The following is a 21,845-nucleotide window of genomic DNA, read 5'->3' on the forward strand; positions in this document are numbered from 1 at the left end:
GTCCCTCAGAAAGTTGATATTCTCTTGTATTTTAAGTGTACGTCTGTTTTCTGGCTATAGTTTGCTTACATTGCATACAAGAAGATTTAACATGCCATATGCAGAAACCAATCGGCAAGAAATAGGCGTTAGGGAGCCTTCAGAACCACGAGAATTTTATATAATGTTTCGATCTACCGTTGTACTGATATTGCGTAAGTGCGTCCATAAGAGGTGCTGGGGCCTTAAGTGATGTAGGTTTTTGATTGTGTACTTACGTGATGTGTGTACTAAAGGTGTGTACTGATGTGATGTGTGTGTACTGATCAGACGTGTGTACTGATGTGATGTGTGTGTACTGATCAGACGTGTGTACTGATGTGATGTGTGTGTACTGATCAGACGTGTGTACTGATGTGATGTGTGTACCAAATAGATGTGTGTACTGATGTGTGTACTGATTAAACGTGTGTACTAATGTGCTGTGTGTAGTAATTAGAGGTGTGTAGTGATGTGTACTGTATGTCATTAGGGACCATGGAGGCAGGTACAGCAGCAGTGAAGGTGGTGGTGCTGAGTGTTGCCAATGCTGTGTTGCTGTGTGCCCGCCTCACCTCCGCCTCTCCAAGCCTCCACCTCCACCCAGGCATGTCATCGTTCATACTGATTAGGGCGAGACACGCACACACACACACACACACACACACACACACACACACACACACACACACATCTAATTACGAGAGGATAATTATCAGTTATAGTTCTTTCATCTAAACATGCCCCAGAATTTCGGCCTGTAGCAGCTGTTTTCACATAGGTAAGTCGTAGAGAAAGACAATGCTGCGGCTTTGCTATATCCTTACCATAGCACTTCTTCGTGACAAGCACCATATTCTAACATTAATCTATTGCCACAACTGAGTATTCAAGATGAAGTGGTGGAAATGTTAGGTCAGATTTGAGTAAAAAGTGTTCTTATTTATTTATTCATTATTATTATTATTATTATTATTATTATTATTATTATTATTATTATTATTATTATTGTTACTATTATTATTATTGTTACTATTATTATTATTATTATTATTATTATTATTATCAGGAAGGACAACGAAATGAGAGGCAGAATTTACCCATGTCTAGTTATTCTTGCAAAAAAGAAAAAAAAAAATCAAGTTACGGCCGGTAAATACGTATTAGAATCTCTCCCCCCTTTCCCAGGCTGAGTGTAGTCGTAAAGTCTGTAGTAATTTCCTTGAGAATCGTAACTCACAGCCCAGTACTGAAACACTGTGTAGCAACGAGGTATGTCTTCATTATTTATATATTTATTTATTTATTTATGCGTGTCGTTGGGTCGTTTTGGCTGCAGTTGCGTTATGAGAGAGAGAGAGAGAGAGAGAGAGAGAGAATGTTAACACTTTCATGGGTAGGACAACTTTAGTACTCCATTCCTGTTGACGTCAGGCGATTTTATTCAGCTGAGAGTGGGTCATAGGAGCCTGGGAGAATTAAGACTGGTATCATTAACCCTCCCATGATAAGGAAAGCTCTAGCGGTCTAAGCTAACCCCAGACGATTTTATCCAACTGGAAATGTGTTATATGAGTCCGGGAATATTAGGAATCAGTATCAATATTAGGTTGTAGTGTGTTATAGGGGACTGAGAATATTTGGTAGGAATCGCTTTCAGTGTCATGTTGCACTGCATTTATTGGCGCGGTTTCAGATCAGTACAAGGAAATAAGTTATCTATGCTGGCTTTGACGAATCAACAGAGGAAAAGTCAAAATGTCTCGGATACCTATTGGGAGAGAGTGGATTCTCGCCGTGTATCGCCACTTGTAAATATTCATCAGAGGGAGTTGGGAAGGAGTATTGTTTCTTTTGCTATACATGCTTTTCTGTTGGGTTTGATGCTCAGTTATAAAAAGTGTGTCCTTCTCTTTAAAGAAAAATCAGGCGATGTTACGGAAAGTCTGTTGTTCTTCTGATGTACGTTGCCTTTATGAAAATCTTTACACACACACACACACACACACACACACACACACACACACACACACACACACACACACACACACACACACACACACACACACACACACACACACACACACACACACACACACACACACACAGCGCCCTTCAGCTCTCCCTAGCCTTCAAAAGGAAGATCGTGGAATGCAGAAGGGCAACTTTGAGCCTACAGTCCATCAGGCACACGTTCATATAAACCTGAAACCACAGCAAAACCAACAATAACAGTACTTCACATTCACTAACTACAGACAATTATATTTACGAACGAAGCCCCTTACAGTTGAAAATTAAGGAAAGTTAAAAGCAACTTCAGTAACGCGTTCACTGTGATGGCAGAACATGGGTAATTTATTCGGGTTGGCTTCTGACAATTTTATTCATCACAGAGAAAGCTAATTCAGTATAAGTGTTATAGAATTATAATTGTGTAAAACCTTAAAGGTGTATCACTGATTATTCACATACAAAGTGTGGTATTGCTAAGGCGTCTTGTATCCTGGATCCCATTTTCTTTGACTTAAAATGTATCGTAACACCTCCTCCTTAGCGAGTTATTTTGCGTCTTGCATTTCATTGCCCTCTAGTATGCAAATGATACGAAGTGGATACATGAAAAAACGACACCTTGTTAGTGTGTGTGAGGAGCTGTGGGTTGTATTGATTGAATAGGGGGAATTGGAGGATTTTTTTTCTTTTTCAGTATTTGTAGTTACCTCCGCCAGCAAAGTTAGAGGAGGTTGTGTATTCACCTATGTTTGTCTGTTTGTTTGTCCACACGTTATCTCCAAAAGGTCTCAATGAATTCCTATGAAATTTTGTGGAAGGGTGGGCCATGAGACGAGAAAGAGTTGATTAAATTTTGGGGCGGATTCGGGTCCGGGTCAGGAGTATCCCGAACAATATCTCCAAAAGTTCTTAATGAATTTCAGTGATATTATGTGGAATGGTGGGGTATGGGCCAAGGAAGAATTGATTAAATTTGGGGGTGGATCCGGATCCTATGTATTCCACACAATATTTCCACGGATCCGGATCCAGATCCTTTTTAATGGCAGTCGCATTGGCGGAGGTGTGGCTCTCTGAGTGTTCTCTAGTTTTATCTGTAGTTGTAATAGGAGGTTGTGATTAGTTTTTTCTGTAATATATTCTGTAGTTTTGTCTGTAATATTATATGTAGTTTTGTCTGTAGCGTAGTTATAAGAGGAAATTTAGTTTAGTGTGCAGTTTTGCACTCTTTGTAGTTTTGTTGCATGAGGAATTTATGAGTTGCAATGAGCGTGTGACGATGACTTCCCGTTTGATTTGTCCGGCACGCATACTCCTTTTGGCTTCTTAAATAATGCTTGTCGTTATGATAGCGTGGCACGATTATTACCACATGCCGGAGTCCAGGTAATTGCTGTGGTGGGGCGACGAAGCGTAGGAAGGTGTGCGTGACATTGAAAGCAGGTGTTATAGAACGTGTGTGTGTATGTGTGTGTGTGTGTGTGTGTGAGAGAGAGAGAGAGAGAGAGAGAGAGAGAGAGAGAGAGAGAGGAAACTTTTATAAAACTCAGTAATGCTACATTAATTCTTGAGTTAGCGTTGGAAAATATGTCCACGCAATGGTTCCTCACGCCCACATTCTCGCCAGGTAAGGAAGCTCCCTAATACCTTTTCTTTACCTGTTTATTTTTGCATACAACTCATTGATAATTTCTTGAGTGTTATTTTTGCCTTCCATCAACATACAGGATAGCAATAAGACGTAGTATGGGAAATAAATCGCCAAGGAAAAGAAATTAGGGTGCATCCTTAACAGACGAGAATACAGGTGTTAGTCGTCAAGGCGGAGTTGGGGTAATGTGTGAAGATGTATGACTCATTTCGCTGGCCACTGCCTTCCTGAATTTCTACTTTCTTGTATATATATAATAAGAATGATGACTGCATGGGTGTGTGACTTACAAAGCTGGTCATTTCACTCAGTAATTCCCACTCTCTCGTTTTATTTATTAGGATTGATGGATGTGTGGATTTCTGACTTTTTGCTGGCCACTGTATTTATGAATTCCTACTTTGTTTGCTCTTTGCGTTTTCCATAGATTTGCACGTGGTGACGAAGACGCTTAGTATTTGTTCAGTTCCTGTCTTCTTCTGTCTTTCTTTCTTTTTTCATCCAAGCATTTTTCAATTTGATGCCTTGCTTTCATTTCTTTATAAACTTCATTTTGAACGGTACAATTGTTCAGGGCGAAGTAATACTCAGATGGATTTTTCATTTCTTGGATATAGATCTTTTAAAGTTTTACTTTTATTTTTAGGTCAAACTATACAAACATAATTTTTAAGATTTTGTGTTTTTGCATGTTCATTGATCACCATGGCGATGTACACAAAAAATAAATGTACTGAAGTTGTATTGAGTGAAACTGTATATATATGAAGAGGGAGAGAGTGAAACCCACCTGTCTAATCGTAATATTTGTGTCCAGGTGCTGATGGTGTCGGGTGGATGAGGCCGGGTGTCGGGTCGGGTGTGAGGGGTGTAGTGACGGATCGGGGCTGTGTACTGGCCCTTCTATCCGACGGACCCATCCCACTCTCTCTCATCACACAGGTACTTGTCACTTCACAGGTACTCATCACTTCACAGGTACTCATCACCTCATTGGTACTCATCACTTCACAGGTATCTCATCACTTTACAGGTACTCATCACTTCAGAGGTACGCATCACTTCACAGGTACTCATCACTTCACAGGTACTCATCACTTTGCAGGTGCTCATCACTTCACAGGTTCTCATCACTCCATTATGCCAGTGTAGTTTTAAATCATTCACTCCGAGGATTTTTTTTTCACACCTCTCATCACACAGATATTCTCTTCAAGGCACCAGTATAGATTAAATGGTGTGTGTGTGTGTGTGTGTGTGTGTGTGTGTGTGTGTGTGTGTGTGATAGTTTTCCCCTATGTGTTTACGTTGTTTGGCATGTATGAGTCAGTAATTCCCTTCATCTTTATGTATCTGCTGTGAGAAACAAGGACAGGTAAATTACACGGCCGTCTGGATATGGGATGATTTGTGTGGGACTAATAATGCGTAATGGGAGGACAATTAGTTTTATTTGCTCTTTGTTGTCCTTATTGCTGGAGAAAAAAAATGCGTTGTGTAGTTGGAGCTCTGTTTTGTATTTATAAATGATTTGTCTGATATTTTGTAGTTCGTTTTACGTGCTGAAACAAGAAAGAAAAAAAAGAAAATTGCTGGTTGGCAAAGGAATAATTTTGATATTTAAGTTACTTGATCGTGAGGGGACAAAGGTAATTTGGATTCATTTTTTATTATTGTTATCGTATATTATTATTATTATTATTATTAGCTTGATGAAGATACACACGACAAAGGTTGCACTATTGTTTCCGTCTGGCAATTGATGGTGTGATTCTGCGGCGTCTCCACAATGATACGGAAGTGTTCAGTCAGCTGTAGTGCTTACTGTGGATGACTGTGTGAGGTGGAGTCGGGAATTTTAAGGAATTGAATCTTGTGAGTGGGCTTTTAACTAATTTTACTGGGCACTATTAATTTTACTCTTACTCCTATGTTTTTCTAGTCCTGTCTCTAAATCCTACTCACTCCACTGATCAGTGTGTATATGAGGGTGGTAATGAAGGAATGGGCGTGCAAGAAAATAATGAGTGGTTTGTCTTTTGTAAGGGGGGAAAAAAAAAATCCCTTGCAAGAGAAGCTTTTGGAAAGATCTGTAGACATATCCAGATGATGAACGTTGGTGGTTGGATGTTGACGACCAGCTTTATGGAGGCCAAGAACATTAGCATCTTCAGCACGTGGATGTCTTTTCTGTGTTGTTCTGGTATCACCAGGCAAATTAAGAAATGGAGAGGTTTTTAAAGCGACTCTCCTCTGATCCTATTACCTCGAGAACGTCGCGTCTGTGAAATTTTGGGTGGTGCCAGACGATTTTATTCAACTGAAGACAGAGCCATGAGGTTGGAGAGATTAAACCCAGTACTCTTGCTTTAACATTTGAAGTAATTCATAATATATATTTTTATTTCAACATATACTGCATGAAAGGGAAACGATTGAAAAATCTAAATATGCCTCCATGTGTCGAGCCAAGGACCAGAACGGGAACAGTGTCGCAATTAGTTCATGTCATAGCTAATATCTGTGTTATTGCAGGAAGAAAATGGGGAGGAGAGTGCAGAATCTTACCATATCTCTTTATCCTTCCCGCAAAAACAAATATCAATTACCAAAGGAACATGTCATCCAAACAGACGCCTTATTCCCAGAGAGGAGTGGCTACGAACAGAAGGAAAAGTTATCATTTAGTTATTTTGTGAATCTCGGTACAGTTGTATGGTTTCGACAGGTGAGTGGCGAGGGAGATGGAGGGACGGAGGACAAGGCGAGATGGGCCACAGACGACAAAATGGCTGACGGCGGTGTGGCGGTGTTCGAGGTGGGGCTGGACCTGAACCTGACACTGGGTCTGAGATCCGCCATACCACGCATTAGGAGGGTGAGTCTCTTGTGTCGAAGGTTATGGCCGTCATCTCTCTGCGGACCTTCCATGACGTGAGGACTCTGCAGACCTTCCATGACATGAGGACTCTGCAGACCTTCCATGACGCGAGGAAATAAGCGATATGATGAACAGCTCCCCCACCTCTCCGCAAATGAAGATGGATGACACGTAGACCTGTTATGCGAGAAAGTAGTAGAAGAGTTAATTCCGGGTTGCAATGGAGTTCGATATCAGCTGCATTGCTTTACGATTGAGCTAAGAAGATGAGCCACGTACGCAGTGAAAGACTTATAACAGAAAGCCTCCGTTAATAATCTCGTATATCCCTTCTTCATACACAGGCAACCCATGTTACTCTAATTTTTGAATATGGAAACGAACTTATGTCATCAGAGCTACGTTCGGATGAGTCTGAGTGGCATATCTCTGTAACTGTGGGTTCTATTTTGAGTTGTTTCGGACATTTCGCTGCACCTTTTCCTTAGCGATTTATTTTGCACATTCCATCCATCCATCATCCAATCCTACATTGCCCCATGAGGAGCGTAGGAGTCCGGGGCTATGCAGTTGGTCCCGACGTTTAAGATGAGAGTGACCAGCCTCACTCATCCCTGAGTGGCATTACATGAGCAATCAAGCCCAACCATCCCTTGGATATAAACCTTCACCGGCTCAATCCGATTGGAACGCAATAATTACCCACTAAACCACCAGGCGCCAAAATTTGGTTATATGGTTACCACCCAGCGTACTAAATGGTTTCCTGGTGCACAGGAAACCATTTGGCTTGTCACTCAGTGCAGAGTCACCCACAGGCTGAAGGAAGTGCAAAGAATGAAGGAAAGAAAGACAGAAGAGGGAGTGTAAAGTCACCCGTAGGCAGAAGGACAAGGAAAGAATGAAGGAAAGAAAGACAGAAGAGAATGGAAGGAAAGAAGGATGGAGAGGAAAGGGCAGACACCCGAGAGCAGCACTACATCGAGTGAGTGGATGGTGAGCGTCCCCACCTACCATAAATTTTGCACATTACACCTTAATATTTTCGTGCGTGTTGTAGATGCACACTGTATCGATAGTAAAATGATGTGTATGATACTCGAGTGTTAAGTTGTACCATGCAAAATAAATCGCTAAGTGAGACATGCTACGAAGCCTCCAATGTATGCCACTTAGAATACTTCTCTGTGATCTGACTCCATTCAGACCCAGTTCCGTATTATCATTAGTGAAGCTCCCTAACACCTTTTCCTAAGCGACTTATTTTAGCTAATACACCTTACTGTCCATTTCTGTATTACATAATCACTCCATTATCTCCATACTCTGCATAGATAACGTGCAAAAGGATAATTAACAGTCATATCTAACAATAAATCACAAAGGAAGAGGCGCTAGGGAGCTTCCCTAACCGATGGGAATACGGAGCCCAATGTTTACCATCCTGCCAAATTTGTTCACATAATGGAAGGTTTGCGGGTCCTCACGTTCCCCGGTGGCCGCTGCCCTTTCCACTTCTTCCCTCACATCTTCCTTCTCTACAGTTTTCTCACGTTACTGGTAGACTTTTGCTAGTGTAATCTGGGTTATGCCTGATATTATTATTATTATTATTATTATCATTATTATTATTATTGATAGTGCAGGAGTCGGTAGTTCACGGGCTAACACGCTCAGCTCGCGACTGGGGAAATTAATTCGATTCTCCCGCCGGTCAGACTCGTAGACACGCTCTGTTTTCCCAAAATTCCCCCTTGTCCCTGATGCAAGTTTCCCTTTAGTATAAGATTTTTGCACTAAATGCTAAGTTTGATTTTGTCTGGATGATCACCCTTTCACATAATTTGCTTTAATTTTTCCTCACCCTGCCCTAGTGTGGGAAAGGAGGTCCGGATGATGATGATGGTGATGATGATGATTTTTTTTTACTTTAACCGTCTAAACCTAACCTAACCTAACGCATGACCCAGCTAACAGACTAACCTAACACAAAGAAAACACACCTAACCTAACCTACACTCTCCTGGATGAGAAGCAGTGCAAAACAAGAAAAGAAAAAAAAAATAATAATAGAACGGAAATCATTGGCCCTAATCACCCACTGGTATAATAACTGAGAACTTGGATGTAAACTGTGGATCGTGTTCTTAGGCAACATTGAGGCTTAGAAGACTTAATGGGTTTCCTTTAATGATTCACGTGTAGGTGATAGGCAAAGAACTGTACCTTTTCTATAATCTGTTCATAGGGTTGGTAGGTCTTTGGTATTTAATGTGGGACGACTGATGGTTTTATTCACACACACACACACACACACACACACACACACACACACACACACACACACACACACACACACACACACACCATTAACTCTTTCTCTGCGAAGAGTTTCTTTGTCATGAATAAAACGTTAAGTTCTGGCCAGAAACACACACACACACACACACACACACACACACACATACCGTCTCTCTCTCTCTCTCTCTCTCTCTCTCTCTCTCTACCACATCACTCCAATGACGCAGTTCTCTCTCCCTCTCACATCCTCCCCAGGTGGGCGCGTTTGCATGGTGCCTGGCGGTGATAGTGGTCAGTCTCCGCCCATCTTTCCTCTCCGCCTTCGCCGAGCTGTGGGCGGAGGGACGTGGCGGGGGCGGGGTGAGGGTGGTGGTGGTAGTGACGCAGCTCCCGCCCACCGCCCTGGCCGCCCTCATGTCCGCCCACTGGTCCTTGGCCATGATGACAGCCATAGCGCTCAACCAGGAAGATGAGGCTCCGGAGAGGTTGGTTATCCTATTTCATATTTATTTATTCATTTACTTTATTTATTTACTGGTGTTTATTTTGTCGTTCCTTTCATTCTCATCCTCTCTGTTCCTCCATCTTTTTTTTTTTTTTTTTGTTAATCTCTCTCTGTTATTTCTTTAACCATCTTTCTCTCGTGTATTACTTTCTTACTAAGTTTCCTTATTTCTTTCTTATCCTCCCCCTCCCCCCCCCCCTCTCTCTCTCTCTCTCTCTCTCTCTATGTATCCTCACCTCAGCAAACAAGAATGCGAAGTAAAGTGGGGTCCAGTGATTTTGTGTTGAGTCGTCTGCTCTTTGGCATGGGACACTTAACACCACTTCCTTACAGATTTATTATCCACATTTCACCTTAAGAGCCTCCAGTGTGCTGTTTATGCAATCTGTGACGATGTTCAAAAGAAACGTATAACACAGAAACGCAGAACAAGGTGTAATATGCAAAAGAAATCGCCGAGTGAGGGGTGTTAAGAATTCTGTCTCTAAGAATACGGCCTTATGTTTCTCTCTCTCTCTCTCTCTCTCTCTCTCTCTCTCTCCCAAGCTGACATCACTCGGGTCAGTATTTAACAAGGATCTTAAATAATTTCCAGAATGACTCTAAGACGGTTAAATGGTGTCAGAATTCGTTTTCAATTGCCTGTTTATTTATTTTTTCTCTTTTTACTTTGGTTTGGTTTCGAAATATTTGGTAGCTATTATATGTAAAGTCAAAAATTGATGACAGAAGCACCCATTTTTTATTTTTTATTTTTTTTCTATATTAAAAATCACCCTAGTTTTGTTGCGAAGGGTTTGGTGAGATATATGAGTAAAGATAGTAGTATAAGCAGGCATTCATAAACACTCTAAGCTTAGGAATATTTATAAATATCGAAGTAGTCGTAGGTGTAAGAGAAAAGTTTAGATAAGCTCCCTTATACACAGCTGTGGCTCAGGAATGTTTATAAATATGGAGTTAGCTGTATGAATGAAGATAAAACAATGAACATTAACTCTCATTCTTAACTCAAGCTCAAGAAGGTAATTATGGAGTAAGCTGTATGAATGAAGATAAACCTTAAACCATTCACTCATTCTTAACTCAGGCTCAAGAATGCGTGTAAATAATTATAAACTTAGCTGTATGAATTAAGTTAAAGCTATAAACATTCACTCATTCCTAACTCAAGCCCAAGAATGTTTGTAAATATTGTATCAGTGAAGCTAAACATGAGTACAATCACTCATACACAAATCAGGATCAGGAATGTTTATAAATATGGAGTTAGCTGTATAAGTAAACATACAGCCATAAACAGCCACTCACACTCGCAGTTTTAGCTCGAGAAGCCTTTGTAACTAAGGAACCAGGCACTTACGGCTCCACAGTATAGATCTTCACGTCTCCAAACTGTTATTGTGTACATTGTCCGGCGTAATGAGAAGAGTAGTCGATGGGTGAGTGTGAGGTAGTGGAGAAAGGGAGGGAAGAGTGAGAGGGGACGGAGGGAGTGAGGAGGGAAGAGGGGGAGGGGAGAGTGAGGCGGGGAAGTGGGGAAAGGGAGTCATAGTAAGGAAAAGTGAGATACTGTCGGGGAGGGAAGAGTGAGGAGAGAAAAGGGGGAGAGGGAAGTGGGAAAGAGGAGTCAGGGAGTCATAGTAAGGAGGGAGAGGGAGAGACAGTTAGGGATGAGAAGGGAAAACTAGAGACGGAGGGGAAGGAGGAGTGGGAAAGGAGAGGGGAGAATGATAGTGGGGGAAGGAGAGGAGAGCGTGAGGGTGGGGGAAGGGGCAGAAGGAGGAGGAGAGTTAAGTGCAAGTCGAGAATGATAATGCGGAGTGGGGGAGAGGATGAAAGAATAAGTGGAAGAAGAGAGGGGAAAGCTAATGGGGGAGGGAGGGTGAACGGGGGATGGGAAGGGAAGGGAAGGACACGAAAACACAGAGAGAGAGAGAGGATAAAACACAGACAAGAACACAACAATCATAATTCCGTGTCTTTCATTACTGCTTGGTAGGAGAGAATATTCAGACACGTAACCCATGCCTCTTCTTAGGTAAAATCGCGATCAATAGTCACTTTACATTCTCTGAGCTTTGTGACTCTCGTGATCTCTTCCATAAACTAGAAAGCACTCAGAGAACGCATACCTCCGCCCGTGCCATGACGGTTTATGATTGAGCTGAATAAAATCGTCTGGTGGCCTTAAAGAAATGCGTCATCGTATTGAAGGGATTAGTGCCAGATCCTTTTGTGTGTGTGTGTATGAGAGAGAGAGAGAGAGAGAGAGAGAGAGAGAGAGAGAGAGAGAGAGAGAATATTCAAGGTAGTACTGTGAATCCATTTGGTTATTTGATGTTCATTCTCGACTTGCCTTCCCAAAACACACACACACACACACACACACACACACACACACACACACACACACACACACACACACAAGGGATATAACATTCAACAAGTATTATGCCTTTTTGGAACACCTCAAAAAGTTCAAGCAAAATTTCGAGGTTAAAAAAACATCAGTCTGTCTCCTTGCCGTATCCTTTTTTCTTTTCTTTTTTCTTTTTTTTTTTCTTACACTGAGGAATGGGCTGCTTCCCAATGCAAACTGGCGTAATATTTTTTCGTAGGTCATGGGTAGTGTTCAAGGAAGCTTTTTTTCTTCTCTCTCTCTCTCTCTCTCTCTCTCTCTCTCTCTCTCAGGCTCCCATAACTCACTCTCACTTGAATAATATCTAGTGCCATTACCTGGAATCATCACTAGACAAAATGTGACTGAGTGTTATTGGGGACATGATTAACAGAGTAGACATGGCTGGAAGTAGGGCATTGGGGACGGTATTAGGAGCAGTGTTAGGGGCAGTACTAACACACTCACTCAGCAGTTACCTTGTATATATAAAAGAGAGTGTCTGTCTGTCTGTCTGTGGAAATCGAGGAGGATGCATAGAGATGAGAGAGAGAGAGAGAGAGAGAGAGAGAGAGAGAGAGAGAGAGAGAGAGAGAGAGAGAGAGAGATTATTAACTTCCTCGTAAACTACAACCGCCTCTCTAAACATTTACATTACCACCTGTTCGTCATTCTTTAAATCCACGAGCTTTATTTAACTCTATTCTCCCATCTGCCGGACGATTTTGTTCAGCTTACGAGGCACCTTTTGAGTCGATATAATTAACCACCCATCATTCAGGTCACTGTTTATTTTTAGTTTATTTTTCCACCTCCAGATTAGTTTATTTAGATTAAAGAGACTTGAATTGGATGCAGTCGTCAGTAACCATTATTACCTGTAACCCAGGAAACCATTGACAACGCTGGGTGGTAACCGTATAACCAAATTATGCGGTGATGTGGAACCTACTATGGTGCCCATGTTAACTGGGTTGACAGACGCAATTGCGGCGTCCATTAAGGAATCAAATCACATGCTTCCCTGGGCCTCACTGTGGGTAGGTGCTGTCTCCTGCAACGGAACATCAGTTCCATGCATGGGACGGTTCTACAGGGACGATTTCTTCCTTGCGGTTGATAGGTCTGTTTGGCCTGGCAGACTGGGGTTACTTGACAACAACAGCAACAACAAGTGGAGGTTGTTCCTTAATTTTTTATAACAGTGAGTTGGTTGAAAAACAGCATTAAATATAAGTCACCAGATTTAAGAGGTTAAGATTTTGCCTGTATTTTAATCCATGAACCGAGACTGAAAGTGAGTGGGGGTGTGCACTGCATTTGCCCAGCACTCGGGTAGTATTTCTGGTAGCGTGTTTGCATTTTTTTGCTGTTCCTGGATTTTACTTGTGTGTGTGTGTGTGTGTGTGTGTGTGTGTGTGTGTGTGTGTGTGTGTGTGTGTGTGTGTGTGTGTGTGTGTGTGTGTGTATAAAATTGGGTTATTTTATGATAATGATGATGGTGATGATTACTATTATTATTATTGTCAGTATAATGATGTGATAGCGATGATGATACGATAATGATGATGATAGCCTTACTTTCCTTATGTTTCTACACCTTTCCCTTATGTGTGTTACTCTTTATACATTTTTTCTCCAGTGTCGCTACTTTCTGTACATTGTCTCCTGTATTTATGTTCCCTCGTACTTTTCCGATCTAGGCAATTCTCCACTAAATTTATGCCTGTTTTGTACTCTCCCTGTCTTTTTGTGACTTTATTCTTTCGCTTATTTTTATTACATTTTCTTATTTACTTTTTCTTATTTCTGTGCTGCCTTATTTACTTTTCCATATCATTGTTACTTTATATACTTATACCTTTGCCTTGTTTAACATCAGTGTCTTTTCTTGCGACCTTATTTGTTTTTGTTCTAACGACTTTATATCTTTCAGTATGGTGTCACTATCCTCTGTACTGTTTCGTTTATTATTGTGGTACTTTCTGTAATTGTACCGCCTTCTTACTGTGTCTTTACTTCTTCTTTATCTTTTTACTGCCTTCTTGATGTCATCCTGATCTTTATGCTACTTTACATTTTTTCCGTATCTGTATAATGCATAGTCTGTTTTCCCCCTGTGCGTACTGGCCTTGATCTGTACACGTGTGCAGTGGAGGTGTGTACACTTACCTGCCGTACGGCGCAAATGGCCCGGAGTTGGTGCGGTTAGCCTCCTGGTCTCCTACAGGCGTCGACCTAACTCCACCCTACACCACACTACTGCTGGATAAGTTCTCAAAGTAAGCATATTGGGAGGAGGTAAAGGTGGACTGAGAGGGAATAAGAGGAGGAAATGGGGATTGGTTGGAAAGGAATAGGAGGAAATAGAGATGGGTCGGGAAGGAAGAACGGAAGAAACAGAGGGGGGTTGAGAAGGAATAGGGGAGGAAATACAGGTGGGTCGAGAAGGAATTGGGGGAGGAAGTAGAGGTGGGTCGAGGAGACAATATGTAATTGATGTTTACGGTCTTATACTTAAAACTCAAATCAAGAAGGCATGCCCAAAAATTTTTAGTTGCTTAATTCTGCAGCACGTAATGCAGATAAAACAAGAGTGGCCTTTGGTGTTGACAGGTCTGACCGATATCGCTGGGATGCGGGCTGATTAGATCTGTATAATCAAAAATTTTCCACAACTATTCGTCAAAAAGTGAGGGTCTTGCCTTGTTTGCTATTTGAGTTTTAAGTGTATGGATATTAGACATTGTGCAGTAAATGTAAAACTTTAGAGAGAAAATTGTTACAAAAATCTCCCAGTATCACAAGCTTGTATTTCTAAGCAAAAAGGAATTTAAGGAATATTATCTCTGGGAAAGAGGAGAACTAATAAAACATGTAATCCCTGCGTGTCGTAAAAAGCTTCTAAAATGGATAGTGTCGGGGAGGATCAGCCCCCATCCTTGTACTGTACTGGTGTAAGGGTGTGGTCACCCAACTACCCTTCGCTTCTAGTACTATACAGACATCCACGTTACTCCTATGACGACGTTTGAGTCAGAGGGATGATGGAACTTTGACTTCCTTCATATCTGCTTCTTGTTTTGAGGGGAATTTAAGGCCTCTACTCTCTGTCTCCCCAACCTGATGTGTAAAATGGGAAACAGTAGTTGATAATAGTGATTTTGATGATGTTCAGTCTCCTAACCCTGGGAACTCATCACTTTGCCTTATCATCTTGGCCCACAGCGTAACATCAAAGTCATATTTTTAAACGATCTCGAGCTTAACTTCTTTTGTACTGTATCCTCTTAGTAAACAGCATTTCCATTTGTGTGTAATTCTGCTCTCTCATCCTTACTCCTCTTGTGACGGTGGTGGTGTTGTCAGCTTCTACGGCGGTGAGGTGAACGTGACGGCACAGCCCTTCCCACCATACTGGATTGAGAGGGTGAGCGGCTATGACGGCACCGACTACCTGCTCTTGGCGGCCGTGGCTCAGGCCCTCAATTTCACCATTAGGGTCCTCCCCACCACCGACTGGCCTCAGGTACACTCAGTTTAACTCTTAAGAAAATAATAAAGTGTCAGAAAATGTGAACCTTTGCTCTATGCACCGAAATAAGGTTAAAAAGTTGGCAACGTTTCTGTCGCTTCCCTGAGCAGTATGTGGATTGTTTCTTTGTTCAGTGGATTTTTGAGTGCCCCATGGGCGTGTGTTTATTAAATTTCCGACGCTCGTGATCAGCTCTGCCGTCGTAGTATATATATTTATTTCTAAACTGCCTTCAGATGGTTATTTGTTTTTATATATATTCCTAATTCTTCTTGTAATAGGGTTCTGATGATGATGATGATAATGATAATAATAATAATAATAGTAATAATAATAATACCACCCATCGCACCCAGGTCACAGAACTGGTCCAGCAGCGCATCAGCTACATGGCGCCCATCATCCACGCCGTGCTGCCTGACCGCCTGAACGAGTACGAGTTCTCTTACCCCTACGAGTACGCCTCCCCCGCCTTCTGCCTCCTCAAGCCCGTGATCATGCCTCAGTACCTCAGCCTCTACTACCCCCTCTCTCACCAGGTCTGGGGCTGCGTGCTGGCGGCTCTTCTGCTGGTGCCTGTTGCTTGGAATTTGGTGAGCGGATTGTATTTTTTGGTGTTAGTTTAGTTTCTCCTCCTCCTGCTCCTCCTCCTCCTCCACCAACTACTACTACTGCTGCTTCTCTCTCTCTCTCTCTCTCTCTCTTTCTCTCTCTCTCTCTCTCTCAAATACCGCTCAGAGTTCATTCTATTTCTCACTCTCCTCTCAGAGCCAGTGTTTATTTTTATACCAGTGTTTCATTTAATACCCAGTTGTGTTTGTTATAATACACGGTGTTCCGTTTAATACCCAGTGTTCATTCATTAATCAGTGTTCATCATATACTCCGTGTTCAACTCATTAGTCTTCATTTTGCTTCCCGGTGCTCATTTCGTCGTGCATTTCAAATTTTAGTGTTTTCCTTCAATGCCCTCCGTCCCTCCTCAGCTGCAGCGAGTGTGGGTGCGTGGTGCTGGTGATGCTGGCGATAAGCACATGGGTATGATGGTGGTGGAGTTAGTGAAGACGCTACTGGGCCAGAACCTAAGCAGGGGATACGGGCGTGGGTGGCTGAGCGGGTGGTGGCTGCGGGTGCTGGTGGGGGCGTGGCTGGTGTACGCCATGGTGTTGGGGTCCGCCTACAGGGGTAACCTTACTGCCGCCCTCACTATACCCAAGTCCCCGTCCCGACCCGAGACCCTGGAGCAGCTGGTGGGCGTCGTGAACAGGTGAGATAGTCATGGAGATGTGTGGTGTGGTGGAGAGGTGAGATAGAAAGGTGAGGTGTGGTGGAGAGATAACGGTTGTGGTGGAGGTGTGAGAGAGAAGTGTAATACAGAGGTGAGGGGTGGTAGAGAGGTGAGAGAAAGGTGAAGTGTGGAGAGGTGAGATACTGTAAAGGTCTTCTGACGATGAGATGTGTTAGGACAGGTTTGTTGGAGAGGTGAGACAAGTTTGATAAGGAGGTGAGGTCTGGTGAAGAAACATGATGGAGAGGTGAGCTGTGTTGAAGGGATGAAATAGAGGTATGTTGGAGAGGTGAGGCGTGGTGAAGCAAGATAGAGGTGAGATAGAAGTAAGATTTGGTCTATAAAATGCTGGTTGCCATCGCCAGTTTATGGAAGTGTTTATTGGGTGGTAATTTGATGTGAAGGACATAAGAGACCGCCTGTACGATGTTTCTTTCTTAGGGATTTATTTTGCCTGTTACACCTTGATATCCTCTTGGATGCCGTTTATATCTTTCTAATATTGATATAGACTGCATCAGTAACATAAATGAGAATTTTGACTCTGTGTTAGAGCTTGTTTCTAAATTAATTCATATTTTCTCTAGACGACTTCATTGAGCTTATGAGTGTACCCGAGTACGGAAGGGGTTGACGATGGCCGTACCTAATACCACCAGTGTGAAAAGTCTTCAAAAAAAAAAAAGTCTAAAGCCAAGAATAAACTGTGAAGTACATCATTGAACTGAAGGTGATAAAGTGTAATAGGCAAACTAAGTTTCATTGGAAGAGGTGTCATGAAAGTTCTTAACTGAACGAGAGTACAGCCCTTTGTTATGGACGATTATGGTGCTATTGAGGTCGTCCCAAATTCATATGAACGTGAACTTTGTTGAGTGCAGGTTGAAATATGCCTTTTGCAGTTCACTATGCTCCATTTGGGGGGTAGGGAGGGAGATGAGGGTCACTTGTAAAACCGAGCATTGCCACCGCGTGAAGGATTCCATGTCCAGCATCGACGCCTATGTAATGTGAATGTGTGTCTGTTCTGTGGCCAGGGTGACGATGCCGCAATACGGAAAGCAGTTCAAGGAGTTCTACAGTAAGTCGGATTCAGTGGTGTTCAAGGCTCTGGCGCACAAGATGGATTTTGTTAAGACGGCTGTGGAAGGCCTCGCTCAAGTTAGTAACAAGTGAGTATACATATACATACAGCAGGGAACAGTTTAAGGATGTGGATTTCATAGAGAAGACTTTACTGATTTACCAGAGGACCCGCTGACACCTACAAATACTCCCTCAAATACCAATACCCCAATCCTGTAGGAGACAGATTGAGAACAGGCTGTGAAACCTTTGCCCAGAGTCAGACACATAAAAAAACACACATTCACCCAAGATACTCACATATATACATGCTTACATACATACATACACATTCACACTTATGCATGCATGCTTTGTCATGAAATGAACATTGTAGTGACTTAGTACTTAGCTGCGAGACTGTTTATTCTGCTGATTGCCATGACTGTTTATGCTGTAGACTGATGCATCTGTCACTGCTTTCGGTACAGACAGGCCCACATCCAGGTGCGACGACTCCTTAGGCTGGTGATAGCCGATCAGTTCACGGAGGCGGACGGCAGCACGAAACTATACCTGGGCCGGGAGAATGTGTTCCCAGGCCTCTCAGCATGGCCCATCCCGCACCAGGCGCCCTACAAGAACCACCTCAACAAATGCGTTAGGGCCGTCCTCGAGGTTAGTTATCGAGTTTGGAAGAATTATTAGCTCATCAGCAGCAGCAGCGTCATTAACATCATCATCAGCATCATCAGCAATGGCGCCTAGTGGATTTATCATCATCATCATTATCATCATCATCATTATCATAATCAGAAATAGTGTCTGGTGGATTCATGATCACCAGGCACCATATGAGACCCACCTCGACCGCAGCTACGTTGTGATTCAACCTGAGGAGTTGTAGTAATAAAGAGGTTAACTATATTCGTTTTAGTCTAACTTGGCCCAGATTTTTACCCTCATTCTGCGTACTTCACGTTGCTCAGTGGTAGAACAGGACAACGCTGCAGTCATAAATCCTTCAGTTAGCACTTCTTCGTGACTAGCCTCATTCTTCCTCCGTTAATCTGTTATTACAACCCAGCATTCAAAACTGAGAGATGGCAATTTTAGGCCGACTTCACTGCGATGACGTACTTTGCATGTTTTAATTTTCCTTCTGTCTTCAGAGGATATTCAGCTTAGGGGAAACTTTACGAACTGGAGAGATTATAGGGTATTCGTCAGCCTCTTCAGCCCAAGGTGGTCTGTCCGTAGCTGAATAAAAAGGCCTAAAGTACCACCAGTAAAGAGAGAGAAAATGCCACCAGCTGAGAGAGAGAGAGAGAGAAGCCAGTATTATTGAAAGTTTTAACTATTTGTGGGTGCATTTTCGTCAGTTTTATTTCACTCTTATTCTCTTGTTTGCTATTCACATCCTTCTTATATCGACTTACGCCCATTTTCCCATCGGCAAAGGAGGCTCCCTGGGATCTTTTCCTTCCCGATTTATTTGGAATACGGCTGGTTAATATAATTTTGCACGTTACGTAGAGCGTGGCGATGTTAGAATGACTTAACGTACAAGAGGATGGTAAGGTGTAATAAAGCAAAATAAATCGCTCAGGGTAAGGTGTTAGGGAGCTTCCTTATCCGACGAGAATACGGGCCTCAGAGTGCATAAATAATACACGAGAGTATATTAACTGATGGAGGATAAGTAGCTAAGGAAAAGGTGTTACGAACCTTACGACAATATGGACCTTTGACTTTCAGGCGGGACTGTATGAGAAATGGAGCCAGGGCGTGATGAGGAAGGCCCGGAAGGAGGGGCGGAGGAGGCATCAGCAGAAGGGGCAGACCAAGGTCGAGATTGAAGTGGAGACCGAGGACGAGATCGATGTGGATGAGGATGAGAAGGTATAATCTTGGGGGAAAAAAAATATGGCTAATATTTCCCTTCCTCTTCTGCTTCTCATTATCTTCTGCAGGCAAACATTACTAAGCTGAGAGAGGCTTGGTGTGTTTCTCTGCCCGTAGGTGATTAGCGTTGATGTGGTACGTCAGGGAGGAAAGTGACAGACATGAACTAAGTGCGAGGTAGATGCAGTGGAATTCTAGGTGAACTTTTATCTCTTAGTGTACCATAAGTCACAAACTTCCTTGAGCTTATTCAACTTAACCCCTTAGGATGGAGGATGTCTTTTGGATTATATATTTGCTACTGCCAGACAGTTTTTTGTAGTGCTGAATGCCCATTGGTTTTGAGTGGGTTAATGAAATCCGTATGTAGTCCCAATACTTCGTAAAGTTTTTTCCTGAAGGTGAATAAAATCGTCAGGAGGCGGGAAGAATCAAACTAAAAACAAGGTCCAGGTGCTGAAAGACTAAGCTGTGTATAAGATTGCTTGCCTGGACTGTTATCTTCATTCATACTGCTACCCAGCACTTAAGAACGAAAATGTAATGGATATCAAGGGAAGAATATGGGACCAAGCTAAATATTTCTGATAATGGTAATCCCCTGCTCTGGAGACTTGTTTTTAGCAATAAATGGATAACCATCATACTGTGATGACTTGCGTTGTATTTCATTATTGCTTCCTGTAAGCAATTTTATTCAGCTTTAGGGGAACTTTCAATGGAGGTGTTAGATATACTCTTACTGAATCCCTTTACTAACATATAACGTTCCAGAACGTTATAAATTCGTCTGGAGATAGCAAGAATAATAAGGAAAAGACGTATTCCGTCCGAAGGGATTAAAGGCCGTGTTATTAGTGGCATAGGAGCAATGTCACAGCCAGCTTGTGACGGATAGGGGAGCCGAGGTGGGGTCAAGCACTGTTTTTTTGGGGGGCCAGTGCTACACATTGTCCATAAATTAAATAGCCCAAAATTTAAAATAGAGAGGCCAGTGGTGGGCCAAGTATCTGATCTGGGGGGGGGGCTGGCCCCCCAGGTCACCCCGTGGCTACGCCACTGCATAGGAGGCTTTGTAGCACTTTCTCAGCGATTTATATTGCATATTAAACCATAGTATTCTCGTGTATGTTATTATATATCGTTTTAATATCGACACACTCTGCATCAATAACCTACAGAAATGTATGAAAGAATATTGCGCAGAATAAATTAGTAAGGAAGTTGTCTTACGAAATCTCCAGAGAGAATACTACGCTAAATTCCACTCTGCCTGCTTCCCCAGGAGACCAAATCGGAGGAGGGACCGCCGACCGTAACTCTTACCCTGGCCCACATGCAGGGCCCACTGATGGTGCTCCTGTTGGGTCTGGCCGCTGCTTGTCTCTCCTTTGTCATGGAGGTGTTGCTGGTCTGCTGTGTCAGGGGCAGGCAAATATAACCGGAGTATAGCAACACTTAAACATCGGTCGTCCGGAGTATTTCAACACTCATACGTCGGCTGTCATCATTACAGGTCCGAATTTCTGGCCCCAAGTGAAGTTCCTAAGCTTTGTGAGGCTGTGTGCCTAACTCCTCATATATTTCTTTGCTGATTCTCTGTAAAGGGTGATATTTCCACACTTGTTTAGATTTTTTAACTAAGAGGGAGGGAAGTATACGTGCACTCGTCGGCCACAGTGTTTAGTTACCGTCTATAGTAAGTTTGCATTCATCTGACGGGATCGGGCTACTCTTACAATATAGTCATGAAATTAAGTTTTGGTTATGATGCAAAAATGAGTCTCCCCGGTAACGAGTCAGCTAACTCATCCCAACGATCTGATTACACTTAGTCGTCAACTGATCTGAAAAGGGGAATGAGTCTCCATGGTTGCCAGTTAACTCATCCCTCCGATCTGACTACACCTGGCCACCAGCTGAGCTGAAGGAGTTAGGGATCTTTGTCACGTAAAAAAAAAAAAAAAAAAGAGAGAAAAAAAAAAGCTACCACTGACTGAAGAAAGTCATATCCAGAACATCACACTGAAAAGAGAGATAACGAACACTGTTAAGGTGGTGGGTAATTGAGATTTTCGTCAGACCATTTAGTCAGCGGGTTGTGATAATTCTGGTACTCATATAGTGCAGTAAAGCTACGAAGACTACCTTAACACTGGGATATAAGTCTTTGTATTGTGTTAAACCTTGGCTGCGTCTTCCATGCAGGTAATAATGAGGGTGGAGGGTGACCAAAACAGTGGCTCACGAGTGTACGCTCATATATTCTATCTGCTCTT

The 21,845-nt window shown here is 42.5% G+C and overlaps 1 protein-coding gene across 1 annotated transcript; it reads left to right on the plus strand.

Moving 5' to 3' along the window:
* The first annotated feature begins 516 nt into the window (after positions 1–516).
* On the plus strand, positions 517–21,007 carry LOC145417746 (ionotropic receptor 93a-like). Its single transcript, XM_080286354.1, has 13 exons — positions 517–625; positions 4,503–4,627; positions 4,719–4,772; positions 6,414–6,563; positions 9,123–9,352; positions 13,927–14,055; positions 15,143–15,302; positions 15,665–15,886; positions 16,295–16,575; positions 17,634–17,768; positions 18,153–18,339; positions 19,420–19,521; positions 20,855–21,007. The coding sequence occupies exons 1-13, from the start codon at positions 517–519 to the stop codon at positions 21,005–21,007; spliced, it is 2,037 nt and encodes a 678-aa protein (XP_080142480.1).
* Positions 21,008–21,845: the final 838 nt, after the last annotated feature.

This window comes from Coenobita brevimanus, chromosome 111 (assembly GCF_032717465.1).
Source record: "Coenobita brevimanus isolate Jiangsu-jjx chromosome 111, ASM3271746v2, whole genome shotgun sequence".
Lineage (NCBI taxonomy): Eukaryota > Metazoa > Arthropoda > Malacostraca > Decapoda > Coenobitidae > Coenobita > Coenobita brevimanus.